Here is a 19,723-nt window from a genome sequence, read left to right as displayed (position 1 = left end):
TGTTTGAATGCATCTAGCTATGTGTTTGAACCCGTAGATTTCCACAAACTCTGGAGAAACCAGAGATGGAGAAAATTTTGTCTTTAATAACTGCACCAGTTTATTTATTGTATCTGCTTATGATTTGGATTGGCTTATTTTGTTTGTTTTTGTTTCTGACAAATTCTGAGCTTCATAATATTTGTAGTTAACTTAGGACAGGCTTCTAAAAAATAGGAGGGTATGTCCACCTTTGATCCAGGATGCAATCCATTGTATCTCAGTGTGAATGCATGATTATAAATGTGCATGGGATGTTTAGTTCTTTGAATGTAGATATTTGCTTTAGAAAGTTTTAGTTTTTAGAATGGTGATGTTGACACTAGGTTTTTTTGTTTTTTGTTTTTTGTTTTTTTCTTCACAAAGATAAAGGTAAACCTAGTAAGCAGAATGCAGTGGGGGGAAAAAAATAGAAAGCTGGTCCTTTCTAGTAGAGGGTGATGCCAACTAGAAGTTTTCATTATTTTTACCATGCACTTTGTTCATCGATTTAGTCAACAAGTGTCTACTCTGCTTAGTCCGCGCAGGAAGGGTACTAAAGGCTGCAGGTGTGTGGTGAGCCATGTCCTCAGGCGAGTCAGCATGCTGTAGCCTGCCCTGCAGTCTGTTTTCATATGGTCCAGAGCCCAATATGGTTGATACATTTTTTTTTAACTTTTATTTAATGAATATAAATTTCCAAAGTACAGAATATGGATTACAATGGCTTCCCCCCATAACGTCCCTCCCACCCGCAACCCTCCCCTTATCCACTCCCTTTCCCCTTCCATTCACATCAAGATTCATTGTTGATACATTCGGTGGCTTGATCAGCATAGCCCTGACTGTTAATGAACAACTTAATACATTATCCCTCTTGGTAGTTTTTTTATCTGTTCTACTTAATATGACTGGTTTAGATCTGTAATTGATGCACAGTTATTCTTAAGTGTTGAAAATTAACTGAAATGTGATCCCTGTTGAACATGGTGGTGGGAATGGGAGAGGGAAGAGATGTATAATTTGGGACATGCTCAGGCTGACTTGCCCCAAGTGGTGGAGTTGGAAGCATACCAGGGGATTCCAATTCAATCCCATCGAGGTGGCATGTACCAATGCCATCTCACTGTTCCAGGTGATCAGTTTCAGTTCACAGTTGGTCATGGTGGAGGGACTGGGAGTCAAAGGGAGCACATAGACAAGTCTAGTACCTGCTAACGCTAACCGATGGAGTAAATAAAGGGGAGAGTGATCCAACATGGGAAGTGAGATACTCAGCAGACTCATAGAATGGCAGATGTCCTAAATAGCACTCTGGCCTCAGAATCAGCCCTAAAGGCATTCGGAGCTGGCTGAAAAGCTCATGAGAGTATTTCAGGCATGGAAAGCCAAGACACTCTGGCAAAAGATCTCTGCGAGTGAGATCCCAGTGGAAAGAACAGGTCATCGAAGAAGGAGGTACCTTTCTCTGAAGGGAGGAGAGAACCTCCACTTTGACTATGACCTTGTCTAAACAAGATAAGAGTCGGAGAACTCAGAGGGCTTCCATAGCCTTGGAAACTCATGACTGGTGCATAGGGAGATTACTGATGCCATAGACAGGAGTGTCAATTGGTAAAGTCAACAACAGGAGTCACTGTGCACTTACTCCTCATGTAGGATCTCTATCCTTAATGTGCTGTACATTGAGATTTAATGCTATAATGAGTACTCAAACAATATATTTCACTTTGTGTTTCTATGGGGGTGCAAACTGTTGAAATCCTTACTTAATGCATACTAAACTGATCCTCTGTAAAAAAAAAAAAAAAAAAAGAAATTATCAATTCCCAACTTGACTCTCACTGGGATTAAACATGACAATAGGTCTGATCTGATTTCATCATCATTTAAAAAAAAATCATCTATTATTTTTCACTTTATGTTTCTGTGTGAGAGCAAACTGTTAAAATCCATACTTGATGTATACTAAGCTGATCTTCTGTATATTAAGATAATCGAAAATGAATCTTGATGTGAATGGAAGGGGAGAGGGAGTGGGAAAGGGGAGGGTTGTGGGTGGGAGGGACGGTATGGGGGGGAAGCCATTGTAATCCATAAGTCGTACTTTGGAAATTTATATGCATTAAATAAAAGTTTAAAAAAATAAATTAATTAATTAATTAAAAAAAACATTGAAGGTAAAAAACATTAGAAAAGTATATCTGTGTAATATTAATGACAATAAAACTTCTCTAGCTGTATTAAAAAAAAAAAATTTATAAGAAAAAAACCAGCAACAATAATCAAAAAATCAAGAATATATAATAGATACCTATATGTGGCCAGGAAAGTTGAAAACCTTTATTTGGTTCCTTACAAAGAAAAGTTTCCCATTCAGATATGTATTCTTTCTCTCTCCTTGAAACTTCTAATAGGAAAGACTAAGGGATAATCAAGAGTTACTGTAGGTTTAGATAATAAGGACAAATAGTCTAGAGCGATTGGAGAAGGGGAGTTGGGAGAAGGGTAGGAGAAGAGGGACCCTTGGAGATGAGAACAAACAGAACAGCAGCTCTGTCATAAGGGAGCAGGTCTGCTAACCCACCCACACCTCCTGTCCCACTCCCCCCTTCACATTCAAATGACTGCGTATTCACAGGGCCTAGGTCCTGGGGATGCTCCTTGATCGCTCTCTCCAGTTCCATTGCACCAGTCACATGGCGTTCCCACTGCCTTTGTGCTTTCACACCCTGCCTCCTTTCAACTAGACTGGAACTACCTTGGGGGCAAGGACATACCACGACTTGTAATCATACCTCTCTAGCACTTGGCTCATAAACTAGGTGCAAAGTTAAATGAGATCTGGCCGGCGCCACGGCTCACCAGGCTAATCCTCCGCCTAGCGGCGCCGGCACACCGGGTTCTAGTCCCGGTCGGGGCGCCGGATTCTGTCCCGGTTGCCCCTCTTCTAGGCCAGCCCTCTGCTGTGGCCCGGGAGTGCAGTGGAGGATGGCCCAGGTGCTTGGGCCCTGCACCCCATGGGAGACCAGGAAAAGCACCTGGCTCCTGGCTCCTGCCATCGGATCAGCGCGGTGCGCCGGCCGCAGTGCGCCGGCCGCGGCGGCCATTGGAGGGTGAACCAACGGCGAAAGGAAGACCTTTCTCTCTGTCTCTCTCTCTCACTGTCCACTCTGCCTGTCCAAAAAAAAAAAAAAAAAAAAGAGATCTGCCGTAAACTCAAAATTATTCTGTCAAACCCCTTGTGAAAATCAAGAGCCTCTTCTTTCAAAACAGATTCTTAGCATTTATCCTTTATTCACATGCTTTCCATCCTACCCTCTCCAAGCATTTTTCCTTTTCCATGTGTAAAACCTAATTTTTGCCCCACCCTGGAACATGGCTATTTCCTCATCTTATCATTCAGTTTATCAAGCCAAAAACTACAAGTTATTCTGATTCTTCAAACTCTCTCACCCTTGCCTAGCACATCTAATTCTTCAACTCCTACACCTCCCAAGTGAGTCCTGTTTTCACAGTCTTCCCTGCCAGCCCCAACCAGGGCAGCTCTGTCCTTGGCTCGGACCACTACACAATAGGCCGATGGGTCCCCCTGCCTTCACACCTGCCTGCCTTACATCCATGATTCACGCGGAATCTCAACAAGTCTGCTGAAATTCACAAAAGGGGACGTCAGCCCCTCCACTCAAACACTCCAGTTGCTGCCTGTCGATGTAGAAAATATGAACTTGATATGTCATAAACCGAAATTAAACTCTTAATTGTAATAAACACAGCCCCTGCATGGAGTGGCCATGGCTCTAGCACCTTATGTCTTCTTTACCTCAGCCTACAGTTGTGTTGGCCTCCTCCCTTGTTCTGCTAGGGCCTTTTATTCCCTGTTGCTTGTTGAATTATTGAGTGGAACTCTCTCTGAGTCTGGTTAATGTTGTGAATATTTAAGACTATGCAGTGGCAAGTTTGCACAACCACTACTGGAAAGAGTCTCATTCCTGATTACCATATTCGTGATACTGGAAATCCATGGTAACAGGCAACAGGCTTAATGCTAGCCCTATTTAAAAGGCCTTGGGGAAGGAACTTGACAACCGTACTGCCTTCTAACGGTATTGTTTCTCCTTTTTTCTTTTTTTGCAATGCAGAATATGAGTTGGAAGTAAAAAGGGTGCAAGACATTCTTTCGGGAATAGAGAAACCACAGGTATGTCTTCTGGATTTCTCAGCACAAATGACACTTTCTTAAGTATTTCAAATGTGCTTTTCTTTCACCACATAGTAGGTAAGCAAAAGGGCTCCCTTCCCATTGCAGATTATTTATAAACTATGAAAGAGTGTTCAGTCATTAATGGAGCATGAAAATACAGAACAGCAGCCTCTGTGCCGTAGCCCCTGCCATGTCTTCTTTATTTAGATACCCAGAGTGCAGTTAGCAATTCTTCCCAACTTCCAAGGGTGCACCTTCCCCACCCCTGAAGAACAGAGGGAGTTGTCTGTTTTTTTGTTTGGTTTTCTTTTTCTAAGTAATCTCCTTCTGCCTGTGTAAATGTAATAATAATCATTTGGAAAAACTCAGTAACTTCAAGTATATTTCCAGGTAGATTTCAAACAGACATTTGAATATGAGCTGAGAAAAATAAGTGCAGAACACTGGGTGCAATGGTAAGAAAACAGAAAGTCAGTGAGAGTAGTGATATTGTGAGGTTTTAAGTTTGATTTTGCCAGGTGCTTTGAAATTCAAGTGAAAAATTCAGAATGTTGATTCAGCCTTTCATCTGAGATTAGGGAGCCAAAGTTCCTTGGACTGTTTTCTAGCTAAATTGGAAAACCTTGATTCTTCATGTGTTTCAAATACTGGGGCTTTTACAGAGAAGAGTCCAAACATGCCTCAGGATACATAGTTGAGTTTGACTGAACCTGAAAGCATGAGGTGTGTTAGAGGGACTGGCATAATAGGGTACTTGTAGAGGAGCGGGCATTGATGGTGGGTTGGGGAGTCTGTACTTTCTCTGTAAGGAGCAGGTGGCTATTGAGGGGTTTTGTGCAAAGAAGTTACACAACCAGGGCTACATTCTTCGGAATGCTCAGACCAGCTGGCAGTCATGTCGGAGTGAGAAGAGATTGGACCCAGGGAGACAAGTACAAGGAAAGGCCTGTGGTCTGGGGAGTAGCTAAGGGAGTCAGGATGAGGGTGGGGGCATCGGGCCTGGCAAGGAGTGGATAGATGGCAGAGCCAGATTGGAGATAACGTCATAGGCATTGTAACCTATTAGGTACAAAGTGTCATGGATAACTGGGCTTTCAGGAGCCTCTCAGGACATCTGAGTCTCATCTGATTGCTGTCCGTGTCCCGAGGATACTCGTCGTGCATACCTAGCAGCACTGGCACTACTCCCAGTTTCACTGTGCTGTGTTCGTCTCTGCTGGGGTCTTTAATACATTGTATGTCATTTCCTTGTTTCTTTGTCTTTCTGAGTAATTAGTAGTTCCTCTAGACTAGGACCATGTCTGTGTCCTTTTTGTATCTTCACTGCCATTCTGGGGCATGTTGAGTTTGCTTTGTGGGTCAGGCATCCAGAAATATAAATGCAGTCGTGAGTGTCTGGTAGGTCAGTGCTGTGGTGAGGGCGGAACCAAGAACTGCTCTGGAGATCTGTGGAGGAGGATGACAGTTCAGCTGTAGGGGTGGCTGTTAGTGGTGGGGTCGGAGGTGTCATGTAAGGGGAGGTTAATTCCGTTAGTCTTGCAGTTTGGTTATTCATTCCTGAGTCTGATCAACTCTGGGACACTAACTAGATTGAGTCCGCTGAGCAGTGAGCCAGACCTGGTGAGTTCCTCCAGGTAAATTCCGCAGGGTTGCAGCCTCTCTAGGGTTTAGCCAACTTACCTGGACCCTGGCCTTCCCCACTGCCCTCCTCAAACTTCTAAAATGGCTTTTGGGTTGCAGATTCAACCCAAAAGCAACATTTCCATGTCAGTGTGGTTTATATAGATGAGTATGGATATAGTTGAGTGTATCCAGTGATTTTCCTTGGTCCTGGCTAGTAGCTTGAGTTGTCAGTTCTGCTGTGTAGGCAATGCACTTTCTAGGACTGGGAAAGGCAGGCTGAAGAACTTTCAGAAGATATGTAGAAGCAACAGAACCTCAAGTGATTATGAACTTGTCATCAGTGATCTGTAAATTGGCATTTATCGCTGATGCTCTTTTTAACATTGAGAGTTGGACTTGCCAAAATATTGCATTCGACCTTTTAAGCACCCGGAAGAAGATCCGCTGGTACGGAGTAGACACAGTTGCCTCACTCGTGTGTGGTGGTGATTGAAGCCATCCACCATTTGAGTCTGGGGCACGGAGTGGCAACACAAGTGAGTCCAGCTTGCCAGGGCTGTAGGCACCCCCGCTGAGGGATAATCTCACGGCTGCCTGACTTATTCATGCCTTCTGCATTTGCATGTAACTGGAACAGCTTCTCTTCCTGTCTCCCACATTAGTTGTTTCTTGCTCCTGTAACTAATGATCACAAAGGGAGAGGCTGAGAACAATACAAATTTATTAAAGTTTTAGAGATCAGAAGGTCCCAAATGGGTCCCTTTGAGATAGAATCAGGTTTTCACAGAGCTGCATTCCTTTCTGGAACCTTTGAGAGAGAATCTGCCTCCATGTCTTCTCCAGTTTCCATTGGCAGTCTATATTCCTTAGCTGGTGGCCCCTTCCATCATGTCCCTCCAGTCCCTGCTTCCATCCTCCCCTCCCCTTCTCAGTCTCTCCTGCCTCCCTCTTCCACTTAGAAGGACCTGTATGATTGCATTGCCCATCTGGGTAGTACAGGGTGCTTGCCCTGTCACCAGGTCCTTCACTTACTTAACCATACCTGTAAAGTGGCTTTAACAACACAAAGCAATATATTCCAGGGACTAGGATATGGATGTCTAGGGAGTGGGAGGTGGGAGGTGTCATCATTCCACTGGCCACATTGTCCCTTCTCCTAAACTTTCTCTGCCTGGTGACAGTCCACTCATTTTTCCTCCCTCCCCACGGCTACCTGTTCCCCATCCAAAGTTCTTACTTGTGACCGTTTTTTTATTTATCTTTATGTATCTAATGCCTAGCATTGACCTTAGCACATAGTGAACCCTTTGTGGGTGTTTGCTGAACAAGAGTGTGGCTGGCTGCAGTGGCCATAGCCAGATTCCAGCAGGTGGGACAGATGCCTGAGGGCTGGCCAGCACCAGAGGCCAAGGCTGAGCCTGCCAGGACAGGTAGCAACTGAGAGACAGTGCCCAGGTGTTGCAGTCTGGCTCTCTGGGTCAGACCCTTGCGTGACTGTTAACTGTCTTTGTGAACCTCCCTGGGCCTGAGTTTCCTCATCTGTGAAAGATGGGATAATAAGTACCACATAGGACTATCTGGAACTAAACTACATATGACTCTCTGCTACATACCCTGCCATTGAGCAGTGCTGTACCCTGACATGGGGAGGAGGGTGTCAGGTGGAAAGGGAAAGATGCCAAGCTGCAGAAGCCTGGGCACACGATTGTTAAAAGGATTGCTCTTCTGAATTTTGTTTTTTCCATTCAGCCACATCTGGTAGCAGCTATAGAACAAAAGGAATATATTTTTCTTTGAGATTTTACAAATGATTGGATTTTGGTGCAAAAACACTAAGTAAGATTTGTGGATTCCAGTCATCTTTGTAGAACTTTGAGCATCCTGAATTCGGCAATTTGTTTTCTCTTCAGATACCACACTCTTCCCTCCCCACCTGCTGCAAACTGTAAGGATTCACATACTTGATCAGATTTATTAAAATGGGGTATAAGTAAGCCAGATGTTTGTCCTGGGGCTAAAACAGGTACCTTGGAAACTTCACTGTATAGCCAGTGCTGTCCTAGAGGAGTCAGCTTGATATCATCCGGAGTGGTTTAGGAATTTACCGGGCACCCTGCAGCCTAACGTGTTCTCACTGTCTCTGATGGTGGCGCTTGCTGCAGTCTCCCACACACTGTGGTGGGCTGTTTGTTGTCGGGACGTAAGTGAACGGAACCTGCAATTGTGGTTCCACAGTGTTTCCATCCACTAATGTTGAGCTTCCAGGAACAATTGATTTGTCAGTCCAGAAGTGAACAAAGGGACCTGAGGGGAACAGATCCCCTTGGCAGCCACACAGCACTCTGGGAAGAGCTTCGAGGCTTTCTCATGGAAGGAGCTGGAGAGACGGATGGCCGCACGATTCGAGAGTGTCCTTTTTCTTTGGTGTTCTCCGTTTTGTGGATTTTCCTCTGTGTTGTTGTTTCTCCTGATGGTACTTCAACAGTGAGACCAGCATTCCTCTCTGGCCAGTACTTCCTTAGGGCAGTCCTTCATTCCGTCAGCAGCCCTTCCCTCTCCCAGTTAAATCCAAAGGTCAGGCTACATTTCCAAGCTCCCAACCAATAAAGATTTTGTATTTTTGTACATGATAGTAACAGTTTAGTAACTATGAGAATAAGTGATGTTTCTGCTCCAAATAATGTACATCATTTGCATCTAACAAATTCCAAGAGTAAAAATAACAGAATTTTACAAAATAGTATTAAAACACCATCTTGACAGGAGAGAAGGAGCAAGGAGGAAGAGAGCAAAGTTGGGTTCTGTGATTTCCATACGTGTGACAACTGCTCTCAAGTTGGAGCATGTGTTTAATAATCACGTAGACAAGAATGCTTTCTAATCAGTGTGTGATCATTGACAAGTAGGTAGTGGTTTCCTAAGTCCTTCAAGGTACTTAAAAGCAGTTTAATTTAAATAATTCGTATGCTGACTTTAGCCAAGTAACCTGTACAACAGACCCTTTGACAGCACTGGTAGAATACTAAATGTCAAACTGCGCCTGGTCCGATAACTGCATGAGTAGCAGTCACCACTTTTATCACCATTGTGAAGGAGTTTGACTTCTAGTTACGATAGATTCATTCAACATCAGGAAGTCAGTTTTAAGGTTTCTAAACCTATTTTGAGGAGAAGGAGCAAGAGCCATGATCACTGCACTGATCAGAATAGCAAGACCCCATTCATCGTGGTGGTCTCTGCTGGCAGGAAGTTCCAGCACTGAGAATGAGACTCACACTGTTAAGGCCCCATTCCTGTGTGCTTGTTCTGACGTGGCCTTGAACCTGCACCCACTCGTAGGGTTCCAGATCTCTCATGTCACCACCCAGAGCACTTGGAGTAAATACAGTGAGTGTGGAGGATTTGCTCCTCTGGAACATTGCCTGGAAAGGCCTGTTCCTGAAATGGCTTTGAAACGGAAGTGAGTTGCAAGTCCTAAGGCAGACCCAGCACCCTTTCTCTCAGGATTCCCATGCCTAAAGAAGGGAAGCCTGAGGCCAGGAGTCGTGAAAGGCAGGGAGCCGGGGCACAGGTCGAGGCTGGTGGTAGCAAAGGTAGGAGGTTGGCCCCATCCTTGGAGAGTGAGGCTGACTTCTCACAGTGCCTTCCAGATAGGCAAGCATAGTGGGAGAATACATTTCAAAAATACCTGTCTTCAGGGACAGTTGTCTCCTGCAGGCTGGCTCAGAATCCAGAGAAAGGGTGATTGTTACTTTAGTTGATGCTTCAAGTGTTACACATTTCTATTTAAATAGTAACCTAATCAAATATTAACAGAAAAAAAGTAAAATTTGTAATAGTTGATGAAAAAAAAACACAATATAAAGAAGTATGGGGGCAGGTGTGGTGCAGTGGAGTGAGGTTGCTGTTTGGGATGCTGGCATCACATGTCAGAGTGCCTGGTTCAAGTTCTGACTCTTCTGCTTCCAGTCCAGCTTTCTGCTGACGCATCTTGGGAGGCAGCAGAGGATAACTCAAGTAATTGGGTTCCTGCCACCCGTGTAGGAGACCTGATAAAGTTCCAGACTTCTGGATTCAACCTGATCTAGCCCTGGAAGTTGCAGGCATTTGGAGAGTGAACCAGTAGATGGGAGATCGATCGATCTCTCTCATTCTCCCTTTCTAGCACATGAGAATAAATAATATCTAGAAAATAAAATAAAGGGATGTGAATGTATACATATTTGGTTGAGGTTTAGGACTTCACGTGCCTGAGCTCTTTTGAAGCACGATGCTATTCCACACTCCTTTGTAGGGTCACTGTTACTGCACATGCTGTTCTGGGGATTGTGCAGATTGCCATTTATACCTCAGTCAAATGTTCCCCAGTACCTGCTTGGCCTCCTTTTTTGTTATAAATGGAACTCTTCAGAAACAAATCTCTTTTATTAAGTTAAAAATCATATATGCCCTGTACTTTAGGATTACTCATTGATGTGAGTGAAAAACTAAAGCAAATGCATTGAGTTACATGAGTATTGCTGCCTTTGCATTTAGTCAGCGAAACAACACCCAAATAACAAGTATTGCTTCATACCAGGATGTGAGAGAGGCAGCGCCCTGAACGGTGGTCCCAGCAGCATGGGGCTGACGAGTGGAGGGGGCAGGGAGGAGGAGTTGCTTGATGGAGCCATAGCAGGCAGGATGGGGCTTGGTTCTGTAGCAGTTACTCTTCAGCTGCCATCCACTGTTACCTACATCAGAACCTAGACTATCTTATTCACTTGACGTTTGTTTTTCACTCAACAAGCATTTACGAGGCAACTGGTACTCAGTTGAGGGGGGAGGGGGCCTTGTCTTCAGGGAGCCCAGTGGGAAGGGTGAAAAGGCTGCAGAGATGCTCAGCAAGGATGGCAGCAGCCACGGGCTACAGAGCAGAGAGCAGTGATCTTCCGGAGGAAGGAGTGAGACTCGGCTGGATCCGGAAGGATGTGCAGGAGTCTGAGTGAGTGCATGAGTGCCAGCTGCATCACCATGCTACGTCTGCACGAAAACGAAACACAGGTGTGCAGGGGTCTCTGCTAAAAGTGGAATGAGCAGCCCACTTCAAAGAGAGACTCCACAATGATTTTACACTTAAGGAGAAAAATGATAGAGGTACTGGAGAGTTTACCTATCCCCACCTGTAGCCTCATAAGCTACAGCTATCAAGTCTTTGTAAGCATTAAGCTTTAGCATCTGTCAAGTCTTATTTCTTTGTTTTCAATGCATTATCCAGACCAAGCAGCTAACAATAAAGTGAATTTCAGAAAATAAGAATACTTATGATGTTCTGATATTAGGTTTATTTTACTTTAAAGAATTAGGCCACATTTTAGGTTGTATTTCTCCAGAAATAGGCTCTAAAACAAAGATTTATATGTAACTAGTTTATTTGGGGAAGCAACCCAGGAAGCCCCAGGTGAGAGAGGAAAGGGAATGAAGCCAGCACAGGACCTGTTAGTGATCGGGTTACTGTTGTGGGCCCCTGGGGCCCAGTCCTCCTGAGCACCTCTGGTAGAGTGTTGGACACGCTTCAGGGTAGTACAAGTAAGGATGAGACAGGCTGCTGCACATTCCAGAGTTCTTTGTTTAAGTGAAGTCTTAAGCAGAGGTTAAATAAGAAAGATAAAAGCAGAGCTTGGAAAGGTGGAGCATCTCCACTTACACGCACATTTCTGCCTTACGTCAGCCTCATCCTTCATGCCAGAGTCTCACGCATTGAGTTTTCCTGGAAATCTGCCAGACTTCAAGGGACATGGGCTAAAAATACCAGTTTTGAAGAATGCTTTGAGGCTTCTTCCACATAATATAGTGACCACTCTGTGGATCATTGAAATCTTACATTCAACTTTTTAAAAACTTATTAAAAAAATAAAATCCCAGGGCCAGCATTGTAGCTGAGCAGGTTAAGCCACTGCCTACCATGCTGGTATCCCATATGAGCACAGTTCAAGTTCTGACTGCTCCACTTCCCATCCAGCTCCCTGCTGATACATCTGGGAAAATAGCAGAAGATGCCCTAGATACTTGGGCTTTTGCACCCAATTAGGAGACCTGGATGGAGTTCTGGGCTCTTAGCTTCAGCATAGTTACAAAGAGAAAGGGAGAGACAGAGAGATTATCTTCCACCTGCTAGTTCATTTCCCAAATGACTGCAGTGGCCGGGGCTGGGCCAGGCCAGGCCAAAGACAAGAACCTGGACCTCCATCCAGGTCTCCAATGTGGGCGTAGAGGCCCAAGAACTTGGGCAGGCACATTAGCAGGGAGCTGGACTGGGAGTAGAGCAGCTGGGAATCAAACCAGGACTCACTTGAGTACAGTCTCTCTGTCTCTCTCTCACACACATACACAGCAATAATAATAATAATAATTACAGAAGTATCACTTGAAGAGCTAGTGTCTGGTCCACGTGAGATGGATTTAAATCCCATGTCCCCTGTTTTTCTTCCTCAGGTTTCGAACATTCAGGCGAGAACAGTCGTATTGTCCTGGGCTCCCCCAGTCGGACTTTCCTGTGGACCCCACAGTGGTCTTTCCTTCCCCTACAGTTATGAGGTTGCCTTATCAGACAAAGGACGAGATGGAAAATACAAGATAATTTACAGGTAGCGTATATTTCTGTGTTTTTCTTTGCTACTAAACTATGAAATTTGAATTGTTAAAGAAAATGGAAAACAAAGGGAAAATTCATAAGCTTTAGAAATTTTCCTTTATAGTTCAGTTATAATGTTAAGAATTAATTTTGTCCAGGCCAGTTATTAGTCAGAAATAGTAGAGTTATTTGGCATTCATGAAATACATCATTTGGTTATCTTGTCAGGTTAGTATTAATAAAAATTTTCTTCTAATGTCTTAGCATGGCAAAGAATGATTATGACTTCTAGTCATTGCACACTTTGCTTCTAAGACCCAACCTTTTTCTAGTCCTATTTTTCAAAATTCTACAATGTAACTTATTCCTGATTTCTCTATAATAGTTTTCCAGCCTGTAATAAAACTTACCTTAAAACATTTCCAGGGCTTTCTTGAATGGTCAAAAGTTTAGCACACAGAATAAGGGATTAACTCTTTTCTACTTTATGAACTCCCAGGTATTACCCATCGGAATAATTTATGGCCATGTTGTAAACACATAAAAGTTTAGGATCAAGTCCTTTGTCCCTTGGAATTGCTGGGCCCTGCTCTCATTTGCAGAGTAGGAAATCAGGAAGTCAGTTTCATTGTAACTACTTGTTTGACCTCCCTGTGAGTGGCCCAAGAAGCACTGCCCACCTACAGGGTAATGTAGTCAAACACACTTCACTTGTCTCTGCCAGACATGCAGTTTGTTCTCTCCTGTTTGCCTGTTGCACCAGGGCCATGCACCTGTATCTCTCTATCCTTGTTCCTGATTCTTAGCCTGCTCTCTGAATGGGCCTTCTTCCAGGCAGAGGGAAAGGCAAACAAGACAAGAAAGGAAGCCTTTTAGCTGCTGTCTCATCCTTTTGTTGCCCAGACAGATTCTGTGTGCTCCTCAGAGCTTTCCAGCATCTCCTCTCGCTGTCCTCCCACGTCACTTCCACCTGCCAAAACATAAGTTGGACCATGCCAGTGGTTCTCCACCCTACTTAGATGAAAACCCAAGCTCCTTTCTTTGGCTCACAACTGTTGGATTCTGAAGAATTGCAGTTACTAGGGACATTAAAGAAATCCAGAGAGCCATTCTCCACCCTTGCCAAGAAACGTATTGGAGTCTCAATGCAAGAAGAGCCTTGGTGGCAAAGGCTAGGGTTTCAAGTGCCCAGAGGGGTAGGCAGATCAGTCTGGTAAGAGAAGTAGAAAACTGGACATGAGGTGACCTAGTGAGTTCCTCCCTCCAGCTGAAGGGAGCAGTGTCCACTCAGGCCTGCAGGTTGTTACCTAGCTTTGTTGATTCTTTGGCTGTTTTTTGTTTTACAGTGATACTAAAAATCAGAATTATTATATGAAGTTTCATATTCAGCAAAAGCCAAGAAAGAAAAGTAAAGATACAAAGCAGGTCAGCAGAGCTGCAGGCAAGGCATATTAAAACATTGCAGAAATAAAGCTGCAGGAATGCATGTACAGTCTTTACTCCTCTCTGCTGCTACATATTTCCTTTGTTGCTTGAGTGCCTCTCTCTCGCCCCCTTTTTCTCACCTCTCTATACTTTTTCTATAAATTTTATTTATCATGGTTCTTTACTGTTAAATACTTCACTATATTTCCCAAGGATAAGAATATGTTCTTCAACAATCAAAGTGTGCACTGATACTTTTGTCTAACCCATCATCCATACTCTGGTTTTCTCAGTAGATCTAAATAATGGTTGTTATTTTGAAAAGCGTTCTAGCCTTTTTCTTCCCCTCCAGTACAGAATCCACTCTAAGGTCAGGTACTGCATTTCTTGTCTTGGCTCTTTGACCATCTATAACTTGGAGCCCTTCTATCATATATCTTTGTATTTTATGACTTTGGCAATTTTAAAGAATACAAAATAAGTTCTGCCCCCACACACTTGAGCACCCTGTGTGTTACGTTGGTTATCTCCTCCTGATTTAAGTTGAGGTTTGGTCACAACTTCTGACTGTATAAATGGCTTTATTTTATATGTGAAATCTATTATTGGTGTGTAAGGGAAGCAGATTGCAATATCGTCAAGACAGTTCAGAGCTAAGAGAGTTGGGAGCTTCTGCCAGGGTGAGTCTGGGAGCTACCTTCACTTGGTAGCTGGAGCATTTATTTACTTATATATTTGTTAGCTTATTTATGTACTTATGTATTGACTTTTGTGTATTTGCTTTTGAAAAGTGGTGAGATCTTTTGGAATTCTATTAGTTAAGTTAACCTTGCCATTTTCCAGATCTAAGATGGCATTGTTAAAAGGAATCTGATTTTCTAGTCATAATAATATTAATAATAATAATACCAAATAAGAAAGTTTGTTTCTGATTAATAGTAGAATCAGTAATATTTCTTCAATTATTGTCAGTACACAACTATAGTACCCAAGTTGAAAACTTGTTTTACTTTTGAAACTGGTGTTATTAACTAATGAAGGATTTTCCTTGCAGTGGAGAAGAGTTAGAATGTAACCTGAAAGATCTTAGACCAGCAACTGATTATCATGTGAGGTGAGTGAGAACACAAGAGCTTTGCTGTATGGGGGAGTGGGGAGGGCAGACATTTGGCACAGTGAGTAGGGTGCCACGTGGGATTTCTACATCCCTTATCAGAATGTCTGGGATTGAGTTTGGGCTCTGCTGCAGATTCCAGTTTTCTGCCAATACATACCCTGGGAGGTAGTGAGTGTCATGGGAGACTCTGATTGAGTTCCTGGCTCCTGGGCATTTAGATGGTGAACCAGCAGATGCGATCTATCTCTTCCTCTCCCCCACTCCTCTCCTCCCCTTGAAACCTCTCTCTCCCTCTCCCTCTCTTCCTCTCCCTCTCCCTCTCCTTCTCCCTCTCCCTCCCTCCCTTCCTTCCTTCCTCCCTCCCTCCCTCCCTCCCTCCCTCCCAGTCTTTCCCTCTTCCCCTTCTTGTTTCTATTTCTCTGTCTTTCAAAAGAAGGCTGCTCCATATAGGAGAATCCAGGTCACTTGAATGGATCGTGTACCTGGTTTTAGACGTTTTGGTGAATGGTACCTGCCTTGCTAAAAGGCATGATCCGTGACTCACTGGCCATCCACTCTGTTTAGCCTGGAGCACAGAAATTGACAGGGCACAGATGTGCTTTTGTAAGCAGCAAAGTAGTTGATAACGCTGGACAGACTTTTGAACATGATTTTTTGAAAAACATTTATTTGAAAGAGTTACAGAGAGAGAGAGAGAAGGAGAGACAGAGGAGAGAGAGAGAGAGAGAGAGAGAGAGAGAGAGAGAAAGGTCTTCCATCCACTGGTTCACTCCCCAAGTGGTCACAGCAGCCAGGGCTTGGCCAGGAGCTTCATCCAGGTCTCCTATGTTGGTGCAGGGGCCCAACCACTTGGGCCATCTTCCGCTGCTTTTCGCAGGCCATAAGCAGGGAGCTGGATTGGAAGTGGAACAGCAGGGACCCGAACTGGCACTCATATGGGATGCCAATGTTGCAGATAGCGGCTTTACCCGCTGCACCACAACACCAGCCCCTAAACATGATTTTTAAAAAATAATTTTTATTTTATATAATCTTCATCAGACTGTGTGGTTTAATTGTAAAACAAATGAATTGTTTGCCATGAGCATATCATCGTTTATTATAGACTGTAAGTACAAACTGTTCAGACGAAATGGTTCAAGAAGCCCTTTCTATTGCTTCAAGAAGACTTTTGGACCTTAAAAGCCATTGAACACTATTTTGAAATAGGCAAGTGATGCGAACATCAAATTATCTCTGACCATAATGAACCCAGGTGATATGATGTGTAGTCTGAGAGCCCTACCATGATTTTTCTACTTAAAGATGTGTTCCTCCATTCATTTGTAAATAGGCAAGTTTATGTATGTGATCCACAATGTTTTTTTGAAACACTGTTTTTATTTAAATTTGCTAGAAAATATAATTTTATCTACGAGGTTGCACAAAAGATTCTCTCTTCTTTAGTTTTGTAAGATATATGTAAATGTTTGTAGTAAAATTACAGACTTCAAGTATACACTTTCCTTCAGAGGTTAACTTAGACCCCACATTCTTTTGTGATGGTAGCCCAATCATCTGTTAATTTTCAGGAGGCTTGATTTCTATGGTTTGGCCGTAAATTCACTGTTTTAAAAAGCCTCAAGTTTTGTAGAATTTATGTACCACAGTTTTCTCAGTAAGATAGGAAAACAGGGCTGTCTTGAGGTTGTGAGGTCTCGTCAGCCACTCAAGTGCTTAAAACCAGGGCAGCGTGCAGGAACAAGGTGTTTTCTGTTCATTCATGTAGTGCACTCTGCTTCGTGGTTGTATTGTTCAGATGAACTCCATTGCAGCAATCGCTTCCTGTTCAATTAAAACTTTGAGTCAGCTATCCTCTACCCAAATATAATGAACTTTTTACATAATCTGTTCAAATAAAAATATATGTATAATTTGAGAAGCTAAAATCATAATAGAAATGATTTAACTGTTCTTCAAAATGGTCACTTTAACAACAGACGTGAAACTCTAACCCCATACAGGGAGTCATGTAATGTCCATTATTCATTGTTAACATATGTTTTCTTTTTTCTCCCATGTTTTAAAAGTTTATTGTTATTGCTTTGCTAAAGGTTTACTTTATTAATTTCCTCCTCTATCATGAGCTTACACTACCCTTTTTGAGGAATTTAAATGTCATGAAGAATCTGCCCCATATTCACCGTTCTGTGTGTCATTTCCTTGTGTTTCTAGTTGACTTCTCTCACAAAGAGCCCTTGCTCAGCAGTTCTTTTTGCTGCCATGCCCTGTGAACATCTGGAACTTCTGGGCAGACCAAAGGAATCATTAAAAAGATTCCCCCAAAAGGAATAAAAATGTGAAGTGGTCCAGACTTTCTCTTGACACATTTGGGACTCTATGTATGTGACACATGGCACACGTGTCATATCACACATACACTGCCTCATGTGCCACCAATTATTATTTGGTCGAGTTCTCTGCTTGCCAGAAAAACAAAAAATTACTCCTCTGCTGAGTTATGGTTTATTTTAGTGTTTTAAAGATTTTTTTCCTCTCTCCTAATGAAATGCCTGCTGTCTCAGTTTTAGTCTTTGCCCTGCCTTATCCATCATCTCTTTAGATCATTTTTCCTCCTCGTTACATTCTCGCCTTTTACAAGCGAGGTCTTAACGCTTCCTACTCGTGCTTAGACTTTGCTTCCCCTACCTGGATCTGCTCTGATGAGGTAGCATGATGCACTGTGGCTGTGGCTTGAAGCTTGGAGGTAACGGCTCTGTCCAGGACTGAGTGTGTGCCCCTGACGCTGCCTTGATTTTGCTGAGGAGAACAGGGATACTAATCTCAGAAAGATGATGGAAGAGCAAATGAAATATATGTCCGAGTCTGCTACAGACCTGCAGAGTGTTGTAGAAATGTTCTTTTTGTTCCATTTTTCCATTCTGTGACTAAAAAGTACCTCCTGACGCAAGTGCTTTGAACTTGTGTGTAGTCTCACAGCATCACTCATTACTTTTTTGGGATCGCGATGTATCATGCTTGGCGCTTTTCAAAGGGAGCCCAAATCTCCTTGTATGACGCAGTTGAGCTAATGTTCCGCAAGTCTTAGTACCAGGAATGTCAGCTGTGTGTAAGCTTATCACATACCTCAGATATTTTTATTTAATGGTCACCTACAAGGCCTCAAAAGGCTGTGTGGAAATGGTTTCCTCTCTAAATTTCCAGAATAGCAACTATGGAAGAACTTCTTATTGGACAACTACAAAGTGAATAATTGTATTCACTGCCATTTTTATTTGTTGGTGCATTGTCAATTTAGAAAATGACACCTGGTGGAATTCTGTAAAGCCTGTGGTGAAAGCTGAGATGTTTCTTTTAGTAGCACAAATCAAGCTACATTTCCCCTCCCAATTCTTAATATTGTGTATTGTATTAAGATCTGCAGAAGTCTCTACTCAAAGCCCTCTCGAGTAGAATGAAAGATTCCTTGCTTTTTTTTTTCATTTCTCTTTTTTAAAGATTTATTTTATTTATTTGAAAGAGTTGCAGAGAGAGGTAGAGACAGAGAGAGAGGTCTTCCATCCACTGGTTTACTCCCCAGATGGCTGTAACGGCTGGAGCTGTGCTGATCCAAAGCCAGGAGCCAGGAGCTTCTTCCAGGTCTCCCACACGAGTGCAGGGGCCCAGAGACTTGGGCCATCTTCTACTGCTTTCCCAGGCCATAGCAGAGAGCTGGATCGGAAGAGGAGTAGCTGGGACTGGAACCGGTGCCCATATGGGATGCCAGTGCTTCAGGCCAGGGCTTTAACTGGCTGCGCCACAGCGCGGCCCCAAAGATTCCTTTCTTAAATCATGTACTGAAGCATGTCACTCAGGTTTCTGCTCTTACCATTCCTTGATACTTTGGTTTTGCTACTCTGACTCTATCCTATTTGTACTGATTGCTCCGGATCTTTGTATAATGCTTTTCCTCATTTACAGCTGTTGTATGAATTCCACAAGTCCCATTACAAACTTTATTTTTTCAGTTGCAATCTCTCATCATGGAGGTGTCATTGACCTGTCCAGTGTTTGTTCTCAGTTACTAGGCAAGAGGAGCTCTGGACTTCTTGCCATACCTCACTGTTCCTGGGATTTTATCAAGACCTGTGACATCCTTAAGACGGTGCTTCAGGTCACCTACCTGAAGGTGCTTGCCATGCATCTGAGCCAAATTCTACATGGAAAATTGTGTCCCAAGACATTTTGAGCTTAAAAAATGTTTCTTCTTTCTCACTTTTGCTACAAATCTTTGTATGTCATTGCTCCCTATGTATTCAACTACTCTTTTTTTTTTTTTTTTCATCCTAGTGTGGTTGAGCAAAGTAATTCTCCTCTATAAAATACATGTTGATTTGCAAAATTTGGATCTTGGGGTCTTAGATTTTTATCAGAATAATCATTTTTATACTTACTACCTGGTTTTAGTACAAATGGCTTTTTGTTGATTTGGTAGTGTTACAATCTTTAAAAAGGATCATTTTTTAATTGTCCAAGTGTATTTATTCAGTGGTTTTCTGAAGTGCAGTGTGAGGGCCAGGTGTTTGACTCAGTGGTTAAGTCCCTGCTTGGGACACCTGTATCCCATATCTGAGTGCCTACGGTTCTTGTCCTGACTCCCCCCTCTGCTTTTGATCCAGCTTCCTGCTAATATGCATTCTGGGATGCAGTAGGTATTAGCATAAGTACTTGGATCCATGCCATC

At 43.1% G+C, this 19,723-nt stretch overlaps 1 protein-coding gene across 7 annotated transcripts in view; it reads left to right on the top strand.

Moving 5' to 3' along the window:
- Positions 1-19,723, top strand: part of FNDC3B (fibronectin type III domain containing 3B) — a 362,026-nt gene that overhangs the window by 246,860 nt on the left and 95,443 nt on the right. For all 7 annotated transcript variants that reach the window (XM_070072505.1, XM_008266495.4, XM_008266496.4 and 4 more), the window contains 3 exons: positions 4,161-4,219; positions 12,320-12,471; positions 14,938-14,997. In XM_070072505.1, the coding sequence (XP_069928606.1) occupies positions 4,161-4,219; positions 12,320-12,471; positions 14,938-14,997 (271 nt within the window). The remainder of the gene's footprint in view (positions 1-4,160; positions 4,220-12,319; positions 12,472-14,937; positions 14,998-19,723) is intronic.

This window comes from Oryctolagus cuniculus, chromosome 4, assembly GCF_964237555.1.
Source record: "Oryctolagus cuniculus chromosome 4, mOryCun1.1, whole genome shotgun sequence".
Lineage (NCBI taxonomy): Eukaryota > Metazoa > Chordata > Mammalia > Lagomorpha > Leporidae > Oryctolagus > Oryctolagus cuniculus.
Note: the sequence above shows the minus strand (reverse complement) of the source record. Positions and strands in the feature narration are given on the sequence as shown.